We start from the raw sequence: 25,731 nt of genomic DNA on the forward strand, positions 1-25,731 counted from the left end.
CCCCCAAAGCAAAAATTTCTGTGAAAGAGAACAATAAATTTAAATGACTTTAAATTATTAGACCAAATTTGGAAGTTAAACACATCAAATGTCGTAACACAAATGTATTGACAAGATTTGAAGTATAAGATGAATCCAGGTCACCATGATCATGAAGAGCCCTTAAGGAAAGCTTGTATAGAAGTAGGATTGCCAACAGTATAAGGGGAAGTCCAGAGCTGGAAGTGGTGGTCCATGGAAGCCACTATTTTCCTCTTTCCTGTTTGCCCAGGTAGATTTTCCAGATAGAGTAGATGATGACAGTGTGATTTATTTTATTTCTGTGATAGGTCATGTTCTCATCCATCATGAAAGTTAACAAAACAGTAAAGCAAACAACTTGTGATGAGAGACCAGTGAAGGAGGCATTGTTTTATTGTCCTGTTCAGCACCCAAATGGAAAGTCACCAGAACTGACTTGGCTGGTGAGATGCAGGAAGAAAATGACAGCTGATGGACTCCTGAGACAGACAGCAAGATGCCCTGGAGCTGACTGAGCAGCAGAGAGAGAGAGAAGGAGAAAAGGGGGGAGGGAAGAGAGGAGTGGGGAGAAGGGAGGGGGGAGAGAGAGGAAGGGGAAAAGGGGGTAGGAGGAAGAGGGGAAAGGGGGGAGGGGACAGGGGAGAGGGCTATTTCACTCTAAAGAGCTTGCTGCAATACTCAGGTCTGGAAACTGAGGTGGGCCAGTTTTCCCCTCATTTCATTCTCAGCGATTCTCCACTTGCCTACAAAGTTTATTCTCTATCCTCTCCCTGGTTTATGTCTGCCTGCAGAAGCACAGGGGAAGCCAGTGTAATACTTAGGGCTAAGCTTGGTAAGTGCTGACTAGAAGCTCTGGAAATGTTTAAAGATCTGCCATCTGCCTTGCTGCATCTCGTTTCCCTGAGAAGCCTTTACCTTAAAGTTGTAGTGGAGGACAAAACACTGTGCAAAGTTGTCTGTGCATATCCAGCTAAACCCCAACGCATCCTTCTACTGTTCTGTGTGTGTGAGTGTGTTTCCTAGCAATTAACCTTCCAAGGGATGATTAGCTCTCTTCTACCCCAGTGTCTTCATCTAACATCTGAGGATACTGGCACTACTTATTTCAAGAGTTAATGGACACACTGTTGTAGAAATTTTTAATCCTGACCTGGGGTGTCTACACAGCCTTGATCATTTAGTTCCCAGTAAGAGGCACACACAACCTTTATATTTCCTAAAAGGCTTAATCATCACAAGACCTGGGTAGCTATCTCCACTCTAAGCTATTAGAATCTACATTCCTGTAGATAACCCTGAGTTATTGCTTACTACTTACTGTTTTATCTGGGCTGCTCTTAACTCTAATTGGCTATCCCTAAGAGCCATATTTTTATGGTTTGTCTAACCCATGGCAGCTTCTCCTCTCCTCCCTCCTCCACCTTCTTCTCATGGTTTTCCTCTGACTCCCAGCCCAGGAAGCCTAACCCCCACCTATGTCTCTTCTGCCCAGCTCTTGGCTGTTGGCATCTTTATTTACCAGTCAGAAGTAACTTAGAGGCAGGGTCATTTGAGTTTACTTGCAGAGTCCAGGTCTTGAGGGATCTCTGTAGCATTACAATAGACAATTTCCTTTTTCCTGTAAAACCTGTTTGGCCAGCACTTGAGATTCCTGAAATGCTCCCCAATGCTAATGAGGCATTCCAGGTATCCCCAGTCTCATATCCCCAGCCAATAACTTTGCTCCTCCTGGATGTTCCTACTCTCAGTCTCCCAAATTATAAGCTTTGAATTACCCCATGTAAAGTTGATCTGCCTACTGATTGCTGATCCTGGTGTAGTCGTTCACCATACATATTCATAGGGCTTCCAAAACCCCTGCTTACTGTCTATGCTTCCTTTGCCCTTGTGGTCCAAATCGGCTGACCCAGGAGGGCATGGAGATCTACAGCTTCATCCTTGGACTTGATCTAGAATGAATGTTTTTCCTTGATCATAAATTTGTCTCAAGCCTGTTTCTCTTCTTCTTTCTTTTCTTTTTTAAAGATTTATTTATTGTTATATGTAAGTACACTGTAGCTATCTTCAGACACACCAGAAGAGGGCATTAGATACAATTCAGATGGTTGTGAGCCACCATGTGGTTGCTGGGATTTGAACTCAGGACCCACCATGTGGTTGCTGGGATTTGAACTCAGGATCTTCGGAAGAGCAGTCAGTGCTCTTAACTGCTGAGCCATCTCTCCAGCCCCTTGTTTCTCTTAGTACAATTGTGAAAGCTCACGTATTCCTTACTATGCAGCCTTTACTTACTATTTTATGAGGAGGAGGCACATTCTATTCTTCATTCTAACTTTATTACATTTTCGGGCAAAACAACTGAAACCATCTCCTTAAATTTTCTTCGTAAAATTATTTAAATCAAATCAGAAACTCTATAAAGTCATCTTCATGCTGATCTGCAGGGAAATTGCCCAATAAGGTGGTCTGATACCCAGGAATCATTAGGCTAATGGTCACTAATCAATAGTGACAGGAAAGTCATTATCAGCAGCAAGAAGCAATCTTGGGATGAAGTCCCTAAGGACCCTGCATTCTTAGAGCTCACCCTTCACAGACCATGCAAAATGGTGAGCCATCTCCAGAAAACTCACCTGCATACCTTTGGCCTTTTCTATATGGCTTCTGACAGTTAAGCACTTCTTCTGATTCAAGGAGAGTGCTGAATGTTCTCTTAGGTCAGTCTTTGCTGTTCACTAGCACATACTGTTAGTGTATTATCTCATGGATAACATAATTTCCTGGAAATTCTTGTGATAGGAACTGGGTTACCTCTGGGTGATTAGGATGAATGTTAGATGAGGCCACAGGTTGGAAAGTACTATAAAATACAAACAATGAAGCCTATAAAAAGCAAACTATTGGGCTGGAGATATTTCTTAGAGGTTGAGAACACTGACTGCCCTTTCAGAGTCCTAAGTTCAATTCCCAGCAACCACATGGTGGTTCACAAACATCTGTAGTGAGATCTGACATCCTCTTCTGGCATGCAGGCATATATGTAGACAGATACTGTGTACATAAATAAATCCTTTAAAGAGCAAAGCACTGGTATTTTTTCAATAGTAACTTCTTTATTGGATATTTGATTTACATTTCAAATGTTGTCCACTTTCCTGATTCCCCTCCCCTCCAGAAACCCCTTATCCCATACCCCCTCCTCCTGCCCTCACCAACCCACCCACCAACTCCCACCTCCCCACCCTCACATTCCCTTACACTGGGACATCGAGCCATCACAGGACCAAGGGCCTCTTCCCATTGATGCCTGACAAGGTCATCCTCTACTATATATACAGCTGGAGCCATGGGTCCCTTCATGAGTACTTCTTGGTTGGTGGTTTAGACCCTGGGAGGTCTTGTGGGTTGATATTGCTGTTCTTCCTATGAGGTTGCAAACCCCTTCAGCTCCTTCAGTCCTTTCTCTAACTCTAATAGTGTCTGCATTTGGTGACTCTATATGGAATGGATCCCCAGGTGGAACAGTCTCTGGATGGCCTTTCCTTCAGTCTCTGCTCCACAAATTTTCCTCTGTATTTGCTCCATGAGTATTTTATTACCCCTTCTAAGACAGACTGAAGCACCCACACTTTGGTTTTCTTTCTTCTTGAGCTTCATGTGGTCTGTGAATTGTATCTTGGATATTCTGAGCTTTTGGGCTAGTATCCACTTATCAGTGAGTGCATACCATTTGTGTTCTTTTGTGATTGGGTTACCTCACTCAGGATGATATTTTCTAGTTCTATCCATTTGCCTGCAAGTGACATGAAGTCATTGTTTTTAATAGCTGAGTAGTATTCCATTGTGTAAATGTACCACATTTTCTGTATCCATTCCTCTGTTGAGGGACATCTGGGTTCTTTCCAGCTTCAGGTTATTATAAATAAGGCTGCTAAAGTGGGGATTCTTTGATCCTTCTTAGAAGGGGGAACAAAATACCCATAGAAGGAGTTACAGACACAAAGTGTGAAGCAGAGACTGAAGGAATGACCATCCAGAAACTTCCCCACCTGGGGATCCATCCCATATACAACCACCAAACCCAGACACTATTGTGGAAGCCAACAAGAGCTTGCTGACAGGAGCCTGATATAGCTGTCTCCTAAGAAGCTCTGCCAGTGCCTGACAAACATAGAAATAGATGCTCACAGCCATCCATTGGATAGAGCACAGGATCTCCAATGAAGGATTTAGAGAAAGAACCCAAGGAACTGAAGGGGTTTATAGACCCTTAGGAGGAACAACAATATGAACCAACCACTACCCATAGAGATCCCAGGGACTAAACCACCAATCAAAGAAAACACATGGTGGGACTCATGGCTCTATATAGCAGAGGAGGCCTAGTAGGTCATCAATGGGAGGAGAGGCTCTTGGTCTTGTGAAGGTTCTATGCCCCAGTACAGGGGACTACAAGAGCCAGGAAGCAGGAGTGGGTGGGTTGATGATCAGGGGGAGGGAAAAGGGAATGGGAGGTTTTCGGAGGGGAAACTAGGAAAGGAAATGTAAATAAAGAAAATATCTAATGAAAATAATAAATAAATTTTTAGAAAAATTGAAGAGTTTTAGAAACAGGAAGTAAGTAAAAAATATCTGAGTTTATCTTCAGAATTTTTCTTGATTAATTTTTTGAAGCCCATTATTAACCATTGGAAGTAAAGCCACAGAAAGGAAACTCGTGAAAGGATATTTTTGTACATCATGGCTAGCATGAAATTTAATAGATTTGTAAACTGTTAGCTTTAGTCACATTGGTTTGGTTTATGTGTAAATAGTGGTCAAATTGACAATAAACAGTTACAGTGAGATCTATTTTAGCTGGGTAGGGGTGGTTGGGCAGTGGTGGCGCATGCCTTTAATCTCAGCACTTGGGAGGCAGAGGCAGGCAGATTTCCGAGTTTCAGGCCAGCCTGATCTTGAGTTCCAGGACAGCCAGGGCTACACAGAGAAACCCTGTCTCAAAAAACCAAAAAAAAAAAATCTATTTTAACATTCATATATGTGTTATATATGTATGAATACAAGTACACACTATATATAGATATATATGTTAAAACAGATCTTAGTAAAATAGTCAACACTGAAGCAGCTGAGATATGTGTGAATATGGGTACAGACAATGAAACTGAAAAGGGAACAATGAGAGGGGAGTACTAGTTATTGGGGAGCTGACAGAACAGCCTACATAAGACATGAGAGCTGAAGGAGGCTAGTGGGGTGGAGGTTACCAGGCAGGACAAGGAAAGTGGGGGAAGAGGACAGGAGAGAATCAACAAAACAAGTTAGTACAGTATAATCCTTTGTATAGTAATTTATAAAATGAGTAGATTTTAGAATAATGTAAAAGAAATCTCAGAATCCCTTTTATGTAGTAACTGCATTTAGATATGTCATCCACAGGGTGGAAGCAAAGGGTTTCATTTGAATTGGGCAAGTTCTGACTATAGTGCAGCATGCAATGTGTCCGTTTTTCTGATGTTGAAGATGTGGGGCCAGGCTCTAATTTACACCTTAAAATGCTTTCTTATAGGCTACAAAAGAATATAAAAACCTTTGATCTCTAGACAGCTAGTAAGTACTTGCTAGTAAACTTAGGTTGTGAAAGTAGGAGCTCTTGGGCTGGAGAGATGGCGTGGCTCATAACCAAAAGAAAGAAGAAAAAAGGAAAGGAAAGGAAGGAGGGAAGGAAGGAAAGAAGGAAGGAAAGAAGGAAGGGAAGAAGGGAGAAGGAGCACTGTTGTTAGGATATCGGAGTAGTCTTGGAAAGAACAATTGTTAATTAGGTCCTTTCCTAATGGGGACAAGATTTTTTTTTTGAATCTTGGAAAAGAATAAGCAAGAAGGAAATAGCGTTTGGAAAAAAGAATATTTTTGTTTGATTACCCATGGCTGGGAAAGCTTTGTAATGAAAGTGTCAGTCTGTCATTAAGGACAAACCTTGACAGTGCAGCAGCACCTGCAGGGCAAGGGGACTGGCAGAAGAGGAGAGGCTGAGTGGCTGCAGCTCCTCAGGGCTGAGTATGGTCAGCCACTCAGTCAACAGGTGAGAGCAATGAACCGGCTGCTCTCAGGAATTTTCATCATTTTTAGTTTGGCTAAGATATGGTGGCACAGTGGGTCGTACTCAATCAAGCCTGATCAAATTTGCATCTCTGAGGGGACACTTTAGAAAAAGAATTTTGTGTTTCATGATTCTTCACACCATTCTAATGTGAGGAAGAGAGAGCTCTGCTTCAGGCAGAACTCTGTAAAGAGGAACCAGAACCCTAGCAACCAACCTCCAAACTCCCTTGGTTCCTTCTACTCATTTCTTTCTCAATAGAAGTCAATAAATGTCAATTCCAGCACTTGGGAGGCAGAGGCAGGCGGATCTCTGAGTTTGAGGTCAGCCTGGTCTACAAAGTGAGTGCCAGGACAGCCACGGCTATACAGAGAAACCCTGCCTCGAAAAAAACCAAAAAAAAAATAAAAATGAATAAATAAATAAATAAAAAGAAATCGATAAATGTTAAGTCTGATCAAATTATTGTGTTGCATGGGATTATTGCCCTTGAATTAACAGACATAAAAGCTTTCTTCATGATTTAAAATCTAAATATCCAGAATAGGGAACCTTCCTCCTGAAGAATTTCATCCTAATAATAAACTAATCCTTGTGGAGAGCTTTTAAGGCCATTAAAGTCATGTGTGAGAAGCACCTGTGTGATGATCTAAGCACCCAGGAAGCGTGGTAAATTGCTCCTGCACTGTAAACGACTTTAAACTCTACAGACGACAACAACAAAAAAAGCTTGTGTTCTGGGTGAATTTTACCCATCAGCCTGAGCAGACTTTGGTGAGAGTTTGATGAAAGATGAACATAGATGCTGTAGTGTGATTAACATTTACCATCAGCCAACTTAAAGGAGATGAACATACAATTCATTGCAGCCCTTAAGAGATGGAACAGAAGTTTCCAGGCAAGGAAGGATTCTACCTCAAGTCTGTAGCACAGACATTTTACCCTGATGTGTCTATACCGTCAACCTACCCTCTGGATGGCAGGCTTACCAGCTTCTCAGTAGGGTAAGTCAATACCTTAAGCCAAATATATCCTCTATCACTGCCTAGAAGAACCCTGGTACAATGTATGTCATTCTTAGAAACACAATAGAGTTGTTTCCCTTCTGTATAGTGAGGACTCAGATAAAGTTGATGCCTGAAGTTATTGAGAGCTTATATAAATCAGATTATTATCCAGGGGATACAGAGATGATTATTATCATCTCTGGTTGACAGTAGATGAAGCAGAAAACCATCTCTTACTGTTGGAAACCAGTGAGGAGTTATCGTATCAAAAGACAACAGCATCACAGCAGGAAGTGGAGCGTCAAGGACATGATGATGATGTCATAGCTAAACCCATCCTAAATGTAATATCTAAAACCCATCCTAAATGATGGGCCATTTGAGTCACTGCTTCTTAATATAAGAAAACCACAAACATGAGCTCAATGACACTAAGGAAGACCCTACTTCAGTTTGCTTTGTAAATTTTATTGACTACTTAGTCACAGAAGTATTCAGTCCTACCTGACCAAGCATAAAAATACCTGACTAAATTGGAACAGTTTGCAGTAGTTTAGAAATGATTTGTAAATGCAATTTCTCATCTAAAACCTGGGCATGGTTTCCTCTAAACCAACAGAGCAGTAACTCTGGGCAGTATTCACACAAAGGCTTTATCTAATAGATGGATACGTTTGGGAAATGATGACTTACATACAGTAAATGATGGAGGAGAGGTGTATTTCTGAAACAAACTTGATTCAAGAATCTGTCCTTCAGTAGTGTTGGAGTTTGGTGTCTCTGCATGGGATGGATCCCAAGATGGAGTGGTCTCTGGATGGCCTTTACTTCAGTGTCTGCTCCAGTTTTGTCCCTGCATTTCCTTTTAGAGAGGAACATTTCTGGGTTAAACATTTTGAGATGAGTGGGTGGCCCCATTCGTCAACTGGGGGCCTTGTCTAACCTCTGGATATGGTTTCTTCAGCTTCTATCTCCCCACTGTTTGGCATTTTGGCTAATGCCTTCGCCACTGGGTCCTGGGAGCTTCTTGCATCCCTGCTGTCTGGGACTTTTTAGTGTCGCCCCCCCCCCCCCCAATCAACTGTTCCTCACCAACCACTGCTGCATATTTCTATTCATTCTCCTGGCACCCTGGACTTCTCTCCTGTCTCTTCCTATACCTGATCCTACCTCCCTTTCCCCCCTCCCCCATCTTACCCAGTCCTCCATCCCTCTGCCTCCTGTGATTATTTTCTTCCCCCTTCGAAGTGGGATTGAAGCATCCACACTTTGTCTATCCTTCTTGTTAAGCTTCATAAGGTCTGTGAGTTATATAGTGGGTATTCTGAGCCTTTGGGATAATATACACTTATCAGTGAGTACATACCATATATGTCCTTTTGGGTCAGGGTTACCTCACCCAGGATGATATTTTCTACTTCCATGAATTTGCCTGCAAAATTCATGATATCCTTGTTTTTAATAGCTGAGTAGTATTCCATTGTGTAAATGTACCACATTTTCTGTATCCATTCTTCCATTAAGGAATATCTAGGTTGTTTCCAGCTTCTGGCTATTATAACTAAGGGTGCTATGAACATAGTAGAGTATGTGTCCTTGTGATATGTTGAGGCATCTTTTGGGTATATGCCCAGGAGTTGTATAGCTGGGTCTTCAGGTAGAACTATTTCTAATTTTCTAAGGAACAGCCAGGTTCATTTCCAAAGCAGTTGTACAAGCTTGCAATCCCACCAACAACGGAGGAGGGTTCCTCTTTCTCCACATCCTCGCCAGCATATTCGGTTTCCTGAGTTTTTGATCTTAGCAATTCTGGTTGGTGTAAGGTGGAATCTCAGGGTCATTTTTGATTTGCATTTCCCTGATGACTAAGGATGTTAAACATTTTCTCGGCCATTCCAGATTCCTCTGTTGAGAATTTTTTGTTTAGCTCCATACCTCATTTTTAATAGTGTTATTTGGTTTTTTGGAATCTAACTTCTTGAATTCTTTGTATATTTTGGATATTATCCGTCTATAGGATGTAGGGCTAGTAAAGATCTTTCCCCAATCTATAGGTTGCTGTTTTGTCCTATTGACAGTGTCCTTTGCCTTATAGAAGGTTTCAGTTTCATGAGGTGTCATTTGTCAATTGTTGATCTTACAGCCTGAACCATTGATGTTCTATTAAGGAAATCCTTCCTGTGCCAATGTGTTCCAGACTATTTCCCACTTTCTCTTCTATTAGATCTAGTGTATCTGGTTTTATGTTGAGGTCCTTGATCCACTTGGACTTGAGCTTTGGACAAAAAGATAAAAATGGGTCAATTTGCATTCTTCTACAGGCAGACTGCCAGTTAGACCAGCTGATACCAAGATGTGCTTATAGACAGGAGCCTGGTATGGCTGTCCTCTGAGAATCTTTGCCAGCACCTGACTAAGACAGATGCAGATACTTACAGCCAACCATTGGATTGAGCCTGGGGACCCCTATGGTAGAGATAGGGGGAGGACTGAAGGAGCTGAAGGGGATTGCAGCCCCATAGGATAAACAACAGTATCAACTAACCAGACCCCTCAGAACTATGGAATAAACCACCAACCAAAGAGTACACATGGGCTGGTCCATGGCTCCCACAACATATGTAGCAGAGAACTGCCTCATCTGGCATCCGTGGGAGGGGATGCACTTGGTCCTGTGGAGGCTTGATGCTCCAGAGAAGGGGGATGCAAAAAGGGTTGAGGTGGGGATAGGTGGGTATGTGGGGGGCATCCTCTTAGAGGCAAAGGAGAGAGGGAATGGGGTGAAAGGTTCATGGAGGGGGGACCAGGAAGGGGGACAAAATTTGAAACGTAAATAAATCAAATGATTAATAAAGAAATGTCCAAATGTCCATCAAGGAATAAATAAAATGTGGCATCTGCAAAAAAAAAAAAAAAAAAGGAATATTGTTATTTACTCTAAAAATAAAAACATTTATGATGGAAAAAAAAAACCTCTGTCCTTCAGATGAGCCACTGATCCTTTATGCAATGTTAATTGGCGGGGTCTAATCATCCTGCTTTTTGCTTTCTATGACCTTGTGGTCTAGCTACTTTTGGAGTCTATGCTCTCATATTTTATCAATGTTCTATTAGTGGGGTTACGTGAAACTTTAGTAAGGCCGTGTTTTTGTGAAAGATAATTTTTCAAAAGTCTGAAATGCTACCTAACTATGCAGGTGACAGTTGGATTTTTGACATCATGCCATCTCAAGAACACCTCCATTTGAAGTTACTTTCTCATTTTAGCACTTTTGTATCCCACAAAGCTGGGATGCACTTTCTACCACAGAGGCTACAGATGTGTCAGTGTTGTAGGTGTGATGAATGAAATTCTCATTCTGGACCTAGAATCTTGGAGAGTGACAGAGCTCTTTGTGCTTAACTTAATTCTGATTGTGTATGCCATACAAAACATTTCATATTTACTGTGTAACTACACCTGCCACAAAGTATTCCCTACTGCAATTAACTCTATATAGAGAAGGTTTTCCTGGCCTTTAGTAGCTTCACAGATATATTTATTCCAAAAATAGATACCTGTCTTCCAGGAAGAATATAGAATCAGGGCATGCCCATTTTCTTGGCGTAAAGAATTCATAGAAATTCATGAGTATTTTAAGTACATAATAAATGAAGCTCAGCTGAAAATTTGTGGTATTCCAGAAACTGCTTGCTAAGTTGTTCTCAGGAGTCATTAGCAAAAGTACAAACCCAAACCAAACAAAAATCTCAAGCCTCCCTTCTCCACTCAGGTTGAGGAGTCTTTTCATTTGCAAGGCAGATAAATACTACAGAGTTAACTGCTTGCTGTAGCTCACAGCTAGATGTGAGGGGGTACTCCCAGGAGGTATTTTGCTTTTAAGAAATGAAAGATTCCAGACTCTTTGTTAGCAAGCAGGCTAACTTTTCCTCAGTGGTACCTATGAAGTCTGAAAAACAGTCCAGGAACAGAGTTGAGCCCGCTGGGGATTGGAGAGTTGTTGCTAGGATTGGGAGACTTTGAGAGAAACAGCAGAAGTCTAGTGGGAAGCCTGGCTTGTGTGGCTGGCTAGCTCAGTTCTAGCACTGTGTGAGATGAAACAACAACTGTTCTGAAGATCAGCATCATTCTGCATCATAATTAGAGTTTGCACCATATTTCAATTTATTTATTTATTTTTTATAATTCTCCAAAAACATTGTAGCTAAGAAAAATGGAATTATCTTGGTGATCTTCTTGGAAGGCCATCTCTGTGGTGCTTGATTTTGTTACCAGTGGCAATTTTCCAGAGTGGTTCAGTTCAAGATCTGTGAGAAAATGGGAATAAATGGTGCATAAGAGGAACATCAGATGCATGCAAGGCAAAAATATATTATTTTTTATGTTTATGGTAAAAATAAAACTGTCTAGTATGACCCATATATTCAGTGTATCACATTTGGGTAAGAAGTTCCCAATACTCAAAGCAAAAAAATGCTATGCCAAAGTGAAGTTCATGACCCAGTGAAGCCTGTGTGACTGTCTACTCTATGGGAATAATTACTGTCAGAGAAAAAGCAAATAATAGCCCCTGGTGTAGTTTGGATTTTGACCTTCCCACAGAGGTCATGTGATCCTATGCTAGATAGTTTTATGCCTACTTGCCACAAGCTAAAGTCTTCTGAGAGGAGGGAATCTCAATAAAAAAGATGCCTTCATAAGATAAAATGTAGACAAACCTGGGGGCCATTTTCTTAATTAGTGATTGGTGGGAATCACTAGTCCCATGTAGACGAGGTGACCCCTAGACTGGGGGGCCTGGATTCTATAATAAAGCAGGTTGAGCAAGCCATGAGGAGCAAGCCAGGAAGCAGCACTCTTCCATGATCTCTGCATCAGCTCCTGACTTTAGGTTCCTGTTCCATTTGATTTCTGCCCTGGATTCCATCAATGTGGTCTACAATGTGGAAGTGTAAACTGGATAAACCCTTTCTTCCCCAACTTGCTTTTGGTCATGGTGTTTCATCACAGCAATAGTAACCCTGACTAAGACAGGTCCTGGAGTGGGGTATTGGGTAGAGATTGGACTTGAAGAAGGTCCTTAGGTCACTGCTGATCAGTGTCCTTAAAGAGCAATATCAGATGCATGCATGTACTAGGCACTTCCTCTTACCTTTTCTCCCTTTGATTCCTGACAATGAGGTGTCAATTTGCTATACCACACATTCCCCACTGCTGCCACCTGACACTTGTGCAGAGGCCTAAAAGCAGCAGGCCTACATGAAGCTTATAGGACAGAATACCTCAAATAGTGAGATGAAAGGAACCTTCTCTTTTAATAAGTATTGGGTATTTTGTTACAATTATGCAAAGCTGAACACTAATGTCTCTGGTCATGGAACTGAGATAGTAGTAGTTCAGTGTTCTTTTTTTTAACCTTAGTAAGAACCATTTGGTATGATGAAACAGTTTGGGGTTTTGTTTGTTTGTTTTTTGTTTTGTTGTTGTTGTTGATGTTGGATTGTTTGGGTTTTTTGTTTTGTTTTGCTTGGCTTGGTTTTTGCATATAAAAAAATCACACGGTGCAAGGTGTGATTCTAGTATCTAAAATAATTTTTACTTATAGGGTAGATATAGGGTAGAGAAACTCTTTTATCTGGGAATCCCAGGGAACACTAATTTAATTTCTTCTAAAAAAAAAAAAAAAAAAAAAAAAAGCCTGGCTTGTTAAGATTGAAAACCTCCCTCCCTCCCCACTAGAACATCAGTTTGGGGGCTTGAAGCCTCACCTAAGAAGATAAAACTCAAGATGACAGCTCCGGTTATGATAACACTTTAAAGTATGAAATAGAATGTGTCTGCTGACTGTATAAAAGATAAATAAGAGGTGCACCTAGGGATGAGAACACCTAGAGACCAAAGAGTGGAGCTTGTATTCAAGTCTCTAGGGAGAGACTACTGGGCTTTCACTGAAAAAGGGTGACATGACCAGCCAATGTTACCTTAACAGTGTTTGGTGTCAAAATGAGCAGAGAAAAAACAAATATCTTTCAACTTAAGATATGATGAAAAGCCTGGTCTGTTTAGGGGGAAGTACTCAACATTTCATCTGGTACCATTGAGTACCATAGTGGGTACAGTGTGGCTAGGGCAGGGCTCAGTCATCTCGGGCATTTCCGGTTAGTAAAATATCTCCAGAATTCCTTAATAGTGCCACAGGATCTTTCCTGGAGCTCAAGAATCAAGGTGAATTAGTTATTCTTTGAAATTTGATAGAAAGGCTTGGGCTGTAGCATTGTATTCTGACATGATACCTCCATCTTAAAGCCTTGTTGAGTAAGGTGTAATTCTTTGTCAGAGCCACAAGATCATTTCCACACAATTTCCTGTTAGTAGCTCTCCATTCCAGATTCAAAACATTCCGTGCATTTTGTAGAAACTCAGGAAGACGAGTAAATTATTTTTTTAGTTTCTATTTGGGTGATCAAAATGTGCTTCAAAGGTTAAAGAATTGGATGGTGCAGAAATTAAACGATTATTTAAAGGTTAAAGAAAAATGTTGAGGTGAAATGACATACTAAAAAATCTACAGAAGATTTAGATAATTACTATCAACCAGAAAAATCAGTATTTTAGGCTCTCCATTAATTCTGTACAATGTTAAATGAATTTATCTCTTGATTTACTTAGCATTAACATATTTCTGAAAGTTGTTAGGTTACAAGAAAATATCTTGACATATATTAGTTTACTGTTGCTTACTTTTCTTTCTTTTCAAAATATTATTTATTTAGTGTATATGGGGAGTTCATGGGCCATTATGTATTTGTGTGGAGGTCAAAGAGCAACTTGTGGGAGTCTACCATGCTGGTCCTGGGAATCGAACTGGTGTTGTCAGATTTGGCAGCAAGCAACTTTACCTGCTGAACCATCTCATCTACCCTACCTTCTTTCTTAAATAGATATTTTCTCCTGTTTCAAAGTGTCCTCTGAGAAATTAAAATTATCTTCCTAAAAATTGAGAAAATATACTCTGAGCTACAGGGGACCACCACCCAACACACACACACACACACACACACACACACACAGAGAGAGAGACCACCACCACCACCACCACCACCACCACCACCACCACCACCACACAGCTTGATGAGAAGAAATTCAAGCTGAAATGATCACAAGGGTTCTAAATATCCCCAATCCTTAATGAAAGCTTCATGTGCCTCAAATGGGTGGCTTGCGAAGCAGCCATAATGGAGATGGATTTCTAGTTTATGGAGATTCTTCTGTACAGGAAGATGTGATGGAGACAAACTGAATTCACTTAACTGGGGGCATATAGATAATGCATCAGCAATGGTCCAGATTTTACTTCTACTCTTTAACATATACACCATGAATAATTCATATTTTGAGTTTTAGCCTTCTGAAGACAGAGAATTTCCTTTGTTTTATGACATCATGTAGTTTTGTACTTGGGAAGGTAGATGCTAGTTTAAAAAAAAAATAGAGTTCTTAGTGTGGGTCCCTGATGATATTTACCTTATAATGTTTTAATAGACACTAACACTGAAGTAGATACTGAAATTTTTACTTATAAAGAAGAAAACATGAGCTGCAGGTAACAATAGGTTCAAGCTGGCAAAGAGAGATAACTGGACTGGGGATTTTAATTTAAATTAGATGGTTCTCGAATTGAGAGTTTTGTTTTGTTTTGTATTTTGTTTGGTTTACCCACTCCATGAAAGTCCGACTAATACCAATTGAAATCATTGTTTATAGCACTTTAAAAACTTAGCTGTAGTAGTTTTTAGTCAAAACAATTGAATTTAAAACAATAAAAACATCTTTTTGCTAGGTGTAGGGGCACACTAATTCCAAGCAGTTGGGAAGCAGAGGTAGACAAATCTCTGATTTTGAGGCGAGCCTGGTCTTGAGAGTGAGTTCTAGTACTGTCAGGGCTACAAAGGGGTACCCTGTCTAGAAAGCAAACAAACAAACAAACAAGCAAAAAATTATTGAAATGTATAGAGTTGAGATCACTTTCTATTTAAAGCTCAGGTTATATCCAGTTAAAGGTTTGGAGACTAAATATCTTCATTGGTCACTTAAATTTTTTTTGTTGTTGTTTATTTTTTAAGTGTTCTAGAAGGGGGGGTGGGTGCGGATCAGGTCACATTATAGATAGTTGTGAGCCACCATGTGGTTGTTGGGAATTGAACTCAGGACCTCTGGAAGAGCAGTCAGTGCTCTAACTGCTGAGCCATCTCTCCAGTCCCCTCATTGGTCACCTTGAAGTGATCGGAAGCGTAACATCCAAAAGGAAGCACACAGCTCTGGAACTGAAGAACTCTGCTGTGGATTTTCATGCTTGATGGCCCTATCTTTAAACAGTTTTTGTGCACCAGGATCCCTCCCATGACACTTATGGTATCATTATCCTGCCTAATGCCATTATAATGGATGATGTACTAGGCTGGGGACCCGAGAATGAGAATCTGAAACATGTCAAAATCTGTGTACTCTGTAAGCACATAAGGTTCCCTCGAGGTTTAATATGGTCCACTGAAAAGGAATTGGAATGGATAATGAGTAGGATAGGTAAGTAGGGTAAAGTTTGCATCCTTTTCTATGATTTCCAAAATACGTGATAAAACTCTAGGCTCTTCCGTGATGTGTCTTAACTGTACTTACCCAAGCTAGTGCACGGGCCCTGATCAGGACTGCAGGGTGTCTATCATTTCTGCATCAATCTGTTGACGAAACAATATTTTGCATTTTATTAAACATTTTACTCAGAGGCTATTGGATCATGCAGAAAGTGTACTGCCTTTTGAACCTTGTCAGAGAATAAGATTCTTGCCCAAATGCAATTTTTCATTACAATTTTCATTAGCTCTGCTTCATATTTGTTAAGCTTTGTGCTGCCCCTCCCATAGTTTGTGGTCTGATGAGAAAAGTAGAATCTAATAAATGCTAATTAGCAAATGCACAGAACAGATAGCAGAAGCACTTGCTTTGTGCTCCTGGAGTCCTAGAGGAGTTTATTCTATGCTGAACCTTAAAGGCTGGTGAAAGAAACAGGAGTCGGGTTAGTCGTCTGCATACAATGGGTTGGGTGAGAGAGCAAGTTCAAGGTTTGAAAGATTGAAAGTGGTCCAGGAAAATATGAAAGGAGCCACAGAGACAGTCATGGGAGGTCAGCTTGGTGAGGAAATCAGGGATCAATACTGTTGATTGAAAAAAAAATCAAAGAAAATAAGATCAGGGTTTGATATGGAAACAGCAAAGAGCCGCCAGAGGAATGTATTAACCATCTTGTGATTTTTAGAGGTCATTGTAACCTCAGTGTAAGGCTGGGATTCAATGCGAGACAACTGAGTCAGACTGGAGTTGGGACATGAGTTGGGAAGATGCAATCCAAGGACAGACTACAGCAAACTAGAAATGTGAGTGTTGAAAAGTATAGGATGGGTACTGACAGATATTTGGAAGGCAGAGTTGGCAGGTGTGGGCTTTGATTTGAAATGATTAGAAGAAGAGAAATTAAGTATTACCAAGTTTTCATTTGGAAGCATGGATAAACAATGCTGATATAAATCACGAGTGTGGGGAACACAGAAGGTTTTAGGTGAAGGGATTCTGGCCGTGCTGTGTATTAGTTTATTGTGGTATAATCAATCATGTGATGAGAAGAGATCACCGCAAACAATTGTGTACAGAGCTTGCTGCGGAGAGGCAAGGTGTTGGCTAAAGGTGGATATTTAGATATTAATGTCACTCATATAGAGGAGAACACTCAGGAAAAATGTTGTGTCACAGATTTGATCATCAAAGACAAACTGTGCAAAATGGAAATTAAGGAGTGAGTAGAGGATGATGAAAATATGTAACAGAACAAGAAAGGAAAATCATAGAGTAACAGTAGAAAACGCCAACACGGGTGCTATAGAAAGTATATTAAGGGGCTGGGCAGACAGCCCAGGGAGGAAAGTGATTGTCTCATAAGCACACGGACTTGGGTTTGGTTCCCAGAACCTGCATACAAAGCTGGGTGTGGGGGTACACTTGAAATCCCAGCACTGGGGCGGTGCGGATGGGAGAACCCCTGGAATTTGTTAACCATCCAGCCTAGTCTAGTCCAAATGCACATCTACCCCCATGGACACCAGATCACACAGATGCACACACGAAAACACAATACGTCATTCCAAAGAGGGAATGATAGTTGTGGGTACCACATGCTTCACAGAGGAGACTGAGGAGACAGAAAGCTGTTTGTCAGGTTTAGCAGGAAGGACCGTTGGTGTGCCTGGCTTGGCAGTGGTAAGGTCTGGCTTCAGGTGACACCACACCACTACCTGCAGAGGCACACCAACAGTCCTGACACAAGAAATGAGTAATTCCAAGAAGGCCTGGGGAATTGGAGGACACACTGTTCAGTCAAGAAAATAGTAGGAAAGGGGAGAAAGAGAATTCTAGATAAGTGCCCAAATTATCATATTTATTAGTTCTGATATAAGGGAAAACAACTTTTATTTAACTTGGACAGATTCAGCTAAAAGGAAACGGGGACTTATTCAGGGAAGGGAGGTTGTTGGAATTTAGAGTGAGTACTACCAATCTGTTGGTGGTCTTTGTTATTAATATTTTAGTAAGTTTGGAGTTTTAGTCAGTAATGTTTTTTTGGTACCAACACTTGGCTTTTGTTATGACTAGCTAAATTAAAGCTGGAACCTCTGACAATGGCCTGAAGAAAAGAAGCAGGAATCTAATTTAAAACAAAACAAAACAAAACAGCAAACAAACTCACAGTTTCCAGAACCATGTGTGATCTGCTTCCTTTAGTCCATTTCTAATATGTATTTTAAGGTAAATAAGTTGCTTTATATGATTCTATAAATATTTTTCATAGAGAGCGTTTGATACTCTGTTTAACACATGGTAAAATCTTTATTGAGAAACATATTAACCTGAAGTGGGTATTCCATGTAGAGTATGCACTGAGAGAGCAGGTGGAGAGCAAACATCACTGTCAGCCCAGCTCCCATTTGGCCATTGGCAGTTGTTTCTGTTTGCTAGATTTTGGTTGGTGACCATCTCTATCAATAGCAGCAGATTTCTGACTCCATGAGGCAGTTGTGTTTTTCTGAATTATTCTCCCCAAGGTCCAGAAATGAGGTGGACAACAGCAAAAGTCTCAGAACCACCAAATCTTCAATTAAGATCAAAGAGAAATGCAGTATTGCTCTTTTAGTTTCTTCTAAAACAGGTAAATGGCTATTGAAGAATAGTAGGTACAATGAGAAATTAAACAAATGGGATTCCTGTGTTTTGACAATGACGGACACACAAGGCAGGTACTGATTTGATGACTGAGATACGAATATAATCCCTCAATATCTTGGAAGCCAGTGCAGCTCAGGTCTAACATCAGTGGGGAGAGGGAGGGAGGTAGGGAGGGAGGGAGAGAGGGAGAGAGAGAGAGAGAGAGAGAGAGAGAGAGAGAGAGAGAGAGAGAGAGAACACAGTGTAGCTTCCCACCTCAGCCTGTAGAAGACAACCAAGATACCTTAGTAGCAGTGGACAGGGAAACACTAGGGACAAGGTCATCTCTTGACAAAGTTCAAAAGTAATGTTGCAGAAGCTGTGGTGATAGATGCGTTTCAAGGAAAGATAGAGGAAGACAGGACAAAGGAAGAACGAGAGCCAATTAATAGTGTTTAAAAGAAACACTAGTGTTCATATTTAACAATGATTGTCATTTTAACATTAAACCTCTTTATAAAATAATTCTTATGATGAGTAAGCACTTATGTGGCCATTTTATTATTATACTAAAACAAATTAAATGTAGCCTTTTATTGTCAAAATACAAGATATTGGTATGATTCCATCTCTCTATGTGTTTCTATTTATCTATCTACCTTTCAGTATGTATGTATGTGCTATCTACACACACACACACACACACACACACACACACACATACACACTTGACATAAACTCACCTAAAGTGCTATGTGCACCATGCTAGGTGGCCTCTGACATTTGCACGTTATTCTTATCTCCTGTGCTCCCCATGTTCCCTGAAGTCACAAACCTTCTCTCTCTTTCTAAAATATTTATTTTTTCATATATTTGATTATATTGTTACCCTACCTCCAACTTCTCTCAAGAAAACCTGGGTCTCTTTGTGTTGGCCAAATACTCCTGAGCATGGGGACGTCCCCAGCCCTTAACCATCCCCCTTGGATTTGAACCTCTTGATGCTGACCCACAGTCTTCCATGCTCTTCCTGGTGACTCCTTCTAGCACATCTAACCCTTTGTGCCTCCCCCTGACCTGCAGAACAGTTCTCAACCAAGAACCCCACACCCACCCCACTTGGCTGGGCCCCAGAGTATACACAGAAACCAAAGGACTCACACTCACCCAACAAAGTCAAAGACAAACTTCATTTCTTAAAGCTTGTAGCACTTAATATGTTTTACAGACACCCCCCTTTGCTTCTCAGAGAGGACAACCTGGAAACTGTTTCTCTTTCTTTGCTGAGACAACCAGCAAGGCCACCACCACTCAGGAAAGCCTGTCACATTAGACACTTCGGGGACATTCAGAACAGAGACGAAGCACTGGAATTCTGAGCTACTCTTACCCTGAGCTTTCCTACCTGTGAGCTGCAGTAGAGAGGAGGTGAGTTTATAGAGCAGCACTTAGAGGCAAAGTCCGAGTGTTTCTCCACCATGTCTTTCAGCTCTGCCGGAGAGGTGTTGGGTGTTTTTGTCCTTAGCCGTTCTGCCAATCTAAAAAAAAAAAATAATTATCTGTAAGGTTAAGCTAGAATTATTGTAGGAACATTGTTTAAGCAAAATTACAACCATTTCAGGAAATCCTATTTGTGGAATGGAGTTTGAGTGAGCCGTGTTGGGGTTAGAATTGAAATCTATGCCCCATTCAAAGTCATGTAAGCAAACAGAAATTGACACTGAATTTGAAAGCCAGCTGTTCCCCTTTTGTTAGAGCATCATTTCCACCTAAGTGGTGTGCTTATCTGTCTTCCCATCATTTCCACCTAAGTGGTGTGCTTATCTGTCTTCCCTGGCTTTTCACTTTTCTTGAACATTAAATTTCAAGCTCCCTTTAAAATGTGTTCTTCACTGGGCTTGATTTCAATTTTGTGATCTCTTTTTTGGGGGGCCTCAGTTTACCGAACTTGGAACTCCCTATATGGATACACCAAACAGGGTGTGGAATCCTTTGACCCTGGTTCCCAGGTGTCTCACTAGTTCACTTTGAAGATGGTGATAGGACCTGACACCTTTTGCTGTTTTTCCAGCTTGAGCTGTTTACGATCTTAGTTCCACTTCACTTTCATAGTGGTCCCTTTAGTTCTGTTTATGCTTTCTTCAAGAAACATGCTCCCAGACCAGTAGCAATAAGGGCTTAGGAGGGAAACCATTTCCAAGCATAAGACTTTCACATACTAAGGAAGATTCCATGGGGGTCACTGAGGAGACATCCTATTCTGCGGTTCTTAAGAAGTTCTTTTTGTGCAAATGCGTGTTTACTTGACTCCTATATTCCAACTGCTTGAAAAATGGAAATTTATTGAACAAAATGGAAAAACAGCATAATCTTTTTTTGAGATTTTTTTTCTTCTCCCAAGAACCCAACATCATGTCTTTCATTTTGATGGTCAATTATTTTATTGTTAATTTCTACTTACAGTGAAATGCTACCTCTTTAATTGAGAAAAATAACTGTTCTACCATGTTATTGATAATTAGTGTTTTTATTTCCACTTAGCAAGGAACACATGCTACTGAGGGTTGGCATCAGACCACCATGAAAGCTTTAGTCTTGTCAGAGAACAATCAGCGGATAACTCCAGGGGTTTGAATACTGACCAACTATGTGCTCATGTTGCCGTTTTGAATCAAGTCTCCACAGATCACTTATAATTTACATGCTGTGGCTCTGTTCTAGTTGGGTGCTCACCCAATGTTCATGACACACCCTGTACTATAACACTGGGTTTTCTACCCCAGAATAATGACTCAGATTTTTGTTGTTGTTGTTGTTGTTGTTGTTGTTGTTGAAACACTTTATTCAGAGGCTTGGGGAAGGGTTGAAGAAATCCACACAGTCTGCTGTCCTGCACAGGGAAGACCTTAGAGATCTCCCCATCACTAACAACTCTGGGATTTCTTTTTTTTTTTTTTTTTTTTCATTTTTTATTAGGTATTTAGCTCATTTACATTTCCAATGCTATACCAAAAGACCCCCTTACCCACCCACCCCCACTCCCCTACCCACCCACTCCCCCCCTTTGGCCCTGGCGTTCCCCTGTACCGGGGCACACAAAGTCTGCGTGTCCAATGGGCCTCTCTTTCCAGTGATGGCCGACTAGGCCATCTTTTGATACATATGCAGCTAGAGTCAAGAGCTCAGGGGTACTGGTTAGTTCATAATGTTGTTCCACCTATAGGGTTGAAGATCCCTTTAGCTCCTTGGGTACTTTCTCTAGCTCCTCCATTGGGAGCCCTGTGATCCATCCATTAGCTGACTGTGAGCATCCACTTCTGTGTTTGCTAGGCCCCGGCATAGTCTCACAAGAGACAGCTACATCTGGGTCCTTTCAGTAAAATCTTGCTAGTGTATGCAATGGTGTCAGCATTTGGAAGCTGATTATGGGGTGGATCCCTGGATATGGCAGTCTCTACATGGTCCATCCTTTCATCTCAGCTCCATACTTTGTTTCTGTAACTCCTTCCATGGGTGTTTTGTTCCCACTTCTAAGGAGGGGCATAGTGTCCACACTTCAGTCTTCATTTTTCTTGAGTTTCATGTGTTTAGGAAATTGTATCTTATATCGTGGGTATCCTAGGTTTTGGGCTAGTATCCACTTATCAGTGAGTACATATTGTGTGAGTTCCTTTGTGATTGTGTTACCTCACTCAGGATGATGCTCTCCAGGTCCATCCATTTGGCTAGGAATTTCATAAATTCATTCTTTTTAATAGCTGAGTAGTACTCCATTGTGTAGATGTACCACATTTTCTGTATCCATTCCTCTGTTGAGGGGCATCTGGGTTCTTTCCAGTTTCTGGCTATTATAAATAAGGCTGCTATGAACATAGTGGAGCATGTGTCCTTCTTACCAGTTGGGGCTTCTTCTGGATATATGCCCAGGAGAGGTATTGCTGGATCCTCCGGTAGTACTATGTCCAATTTTCTGAGGAACCGCCAGACTGATTTCCAGAGTGGTTGTACAAGCCTGCAATCCCACCAACAATGGAGGAGTGTTCCTCTTTCTCCACATCCTCGCCAGCATCTGCTGTCACCTGAATTTTTGATCTTAGCCATTCTGACTGGTGTGAGGTGGAATCTCAGGGTTGTTTTGATTTGCATTTCCCTGATGATTAAGGATGTTGAACATTTTTTCAGGTGCTTCTCTGCCATTCGGTATTCCTCAGGTGAGAATTCTTTGTTCAGTTCTGAGCCCCATTTTTTAAGGGGGTTATTTGATTTTCTGAGGTCCACCTTCTTGAGTTCTTTATATATGTTGGATATTAGTCCCCTATCTGATTTAGGATAGGTAAAGATCCTTTCCCAGTCTGTTGGTGGTCTTTTTGTCTTATAGACAGTGTCTTTTGCCTTGCAGAAACTTTGGAGTTTCATTAGGTCCCATTTGTCAATTCTCGATCTTACAGCACAAGCCATTGCTGTTCTGTTCAGGAATTTTTCCCCTGTGCCCATATCTTCAAGGCTTTTCCCCACTTTCTCCTCTATAAGTTTCAGTGTCTCTGGTTTTATGTGAAGTTCCTTGATCCACTTAGATTTGACCTTAGTACAAGGAGATAAGTATGGATCGATTCGCATTCTTCTACATGATAACAACCAGTTGTGCCAGCACCAATTGTTGAAAATGCTGTCTTTCTTCCACTGGATGGTTTTGGCTCCCTTGTCGAAGATCAAGTGACCATAGGTGTGTGGGTTCATTTCTGGGTCTTCAATTCTATTCCATTGGTCCACTTGTCTGTCTCTATACCAGTACCATGCAGTTTTTATCACAATTGCTCTGTAGTAAAGCTTTAGGTCAGGCATGGTGATTCCACCAGAGGTTCTTTTATCCTTGAGAAGAGTTTTTGCTATCCTCGGTTTTTTGTTATTCCAGATGAATTTGCAAATTGCTCCTTCTAGTTCGTTGAAGAATTGAGTTGGAATTTTAATGGGGATTGCATTGAATCTGTAGATTGCTTTTGGCAAGATAGCCATTTTTACAATGTTGGTCCTGCCAATCCATGAGCATGGGAGATCTTTCCATCTTCTGAGATCTTCTTTAATTTCTTTCTTCAGGGACTTGAAGTTTTTATCATACAGATCTTTCACTTCCTTCGTTAGAGTCACGCCGAGATATTTTATATTATTTGTGGCTATTGAGAAGGGTGTTGTTTCCCTAATTTCTTTCTCAGCCTGTTTATTCTTTGTGTAGAGAAAGGCCATTGACTTGTTTGAGTTAATTTTATATCCAGCTACTTCACCGAAGCTGTTTATCAGGTTTAGGAGTTCTCTGTTGGAATTTTTAGGGTCACTTATATATACTATCATATCATCTGCAAAAAGTGATATTTTGACTTCCTCTTTTCCAATTTGTATCCCCTTGATCTCCTTTTGTTGTCGAATTGCTCTGGCTAATACTTCAAGTACTATGTTGAAAAGGTAGGGAGAAAGTGGGCAGCCTTGTCTAGTCCCTGATTTTAGTGGGATTGCTTCCAGCTTCTCTCCATTTACTTTGATGTTGGCTACTGGTTTGCTGTAGATTGCTTTTATCATGTTTAGGTATGGGCCTTGAATTCCTGATCTTTCCAGAACTTTTATCATGAATGGGTGTTGGATCTTGTCAAATGCTTTTTCTGCATCTAACGAGATGATCATGTGGTTTTTGTCTTTGAGTTTGTTTATATAATGGATTACATTGATGGATTTTCGTATATTAAACCATCCCTGCATCCCTGGAATAAAACCTACTTGGTCAGGATGGATGATTGCTTTAATGTGTTCTTGGATTCGGTTAGCGAGAATTTTATTAAGAATTTTTGCATCGATGTTCATAAGAGAAATTGGTCTGAAGTTCTCTATCTTTGTTGGATCTTTCTGTGGTTTAGGTATCAGAGTAATAGTGGCTTCATAAAATGAGTTGGGTAGAATACCTTCTACTTCTATCTTGTGAAAAAGTTTGTGCAGAACTGGAGTTAGATCTTCTTTGAAGGTCTGATAGAACTCTGCACTAAACCCGTCTGGTCCTGGGCTTTTTTTGGCTGGGAGACTATTAATAACTGCTTCTATTTCTTTAGGGGATATGGGACTGTTTAGAAGGTCAACTTGATCCTGATTCAACTTTGGTACCTGGTATCTGTCCAGAAATTTGTCCATTTCGTCCAGGTTTTCCAGTTTTGTTGAGTATAGCCTTTTGTAGAAGGATCTGATAGTGTTTTGGATTTCTTCAGGATCTGTTGTTATGTCTCCCTTTTCAGTTCTGATTTTGTTAATTAGGATTTTGTCCCTGTGCCCTTTAGTGAGTCTAGCTAAGGGTTTATCTATCTTGTTGATTTTCTCAAAGAACCAACTCCTCGTTTGGTTAATTCTTTGAATAGTTCTTCTTGTTTCCACTTGGTTGATTTCACCCCTGAGTTTGATTATTTCCTGCCGTCTACTCCTCTTGGGTGAATTTGCTTCCTTTTTTTCTAGAGCTTTTAGATGTGTTGTCAAGCTGCTAGTATGTGCTCTCTCCCGTTTTTTCTTGAAGGCACTCATAGCTATGAGTTTCCCTCTTAGAAATGCTTTCATTGTGTCCCAAAGGTTTGGGTACGTTGTGGCTTCATTTTCATTAAACTCTAAAAAGTCTTTAATTTCTTTCTTTATTCCTTCCTTGACCAAGGTATCATTGAGAAGAGTGTTGTTCAGTTTCCATGTGAATGTTGGCTTTCTGTTATTTATTTTGTTATTGAAGATCAGCCTTAGTGCATGGTGATCTGATAGGATACATGGGACAATTTCAATATTTTTGAATCTGTTGAGGCCTGATTTGTGACCTATTATGTGGTCAATTTTGGAGAAGGTACCATGAGGTGCTGAGAAGAAGGTATATCCTTTTGTTTTAGGATAAAATGTTCTGTAGATATCTGTCAGATCCATTTGTTTCATCACTTCTGTTAGTTTCAGTGTGTCCCTGTTTAGTTTCTGTTTCCATGATCTGTCCATTGGTGAAAGTGGTGTGTTGAAGTCTCCCACTATTATTGTGTGAGGCGCAATGTGTGCTTTGAGCTTTACTAAAGTTTCTTTAGTGAATGTGGCTGCTCTTGTATTTGGAGCATAGATATTCAGAATTGAGAGTTCCTCTTGGAGGATTTTACCTTTGATGAGAATGAAGTGTCCCTCCTTGTCTTTTTTGATGACTTTGGGTTGGAAGTCAATCTTATCAGATATTAGGATGGCTACTCCTGCTTGTTTCTTCATACCATTTGCTTGGAAAATTGTTTTCCAGCCTTTCATTCTGAGGTAGTGTCTATCTTTTTCTCTGAGATGAGTTTCCTGTAAGCAGCAAAATGTTGGGT

The 25,731-nt window shown here is 40.7% G+C and overlaps 1 protein-coding gene across 1 annotated transcript in view; it reads right to left on the minus strand.

The window, feature by feature from the left end:
* Positions 1-11,258: 11,258 nt before the first annotated feature.
* Gc (vitamin D binding protein) overlaps positions 11,259-25,731 on the minus strand; it is a 40,388-nt gene continuing 25,915 nt past the window's right edge. The window contains exons 11-13 of the mRNA NM_008096.2: positions 19,785-19,917; positions 15,806-15,864; positions 11,259-11,436 (exon numbers count right to left, since the gene is read on the minus strand). Coding sequence (NP_032122.1) covers positions 15,829-15,864; positions 19,785-19,917 — 169 coding nt within the window. The 3' untranslated portion in view covers positions 11,259-11,436; positions 15,806-15,828. The remainder of the gene's footprint in view (positions 11,437-15,805; positions 15,865-19,784; positions 19,918-25,731) is intronic.

Source organism: Mus musculus, chromosome 5 (assembly GCF_000001635.26).
Source record: "Mus musculus strain C57BL/6J chromosome 5, GRCm38.p6 C57BL/6J".
Lineage (NCBI taxonomy): Eukaryota > Metazoa > Chordata > Mammalia > Rodentia > Muridae > Mus > Mus musculus.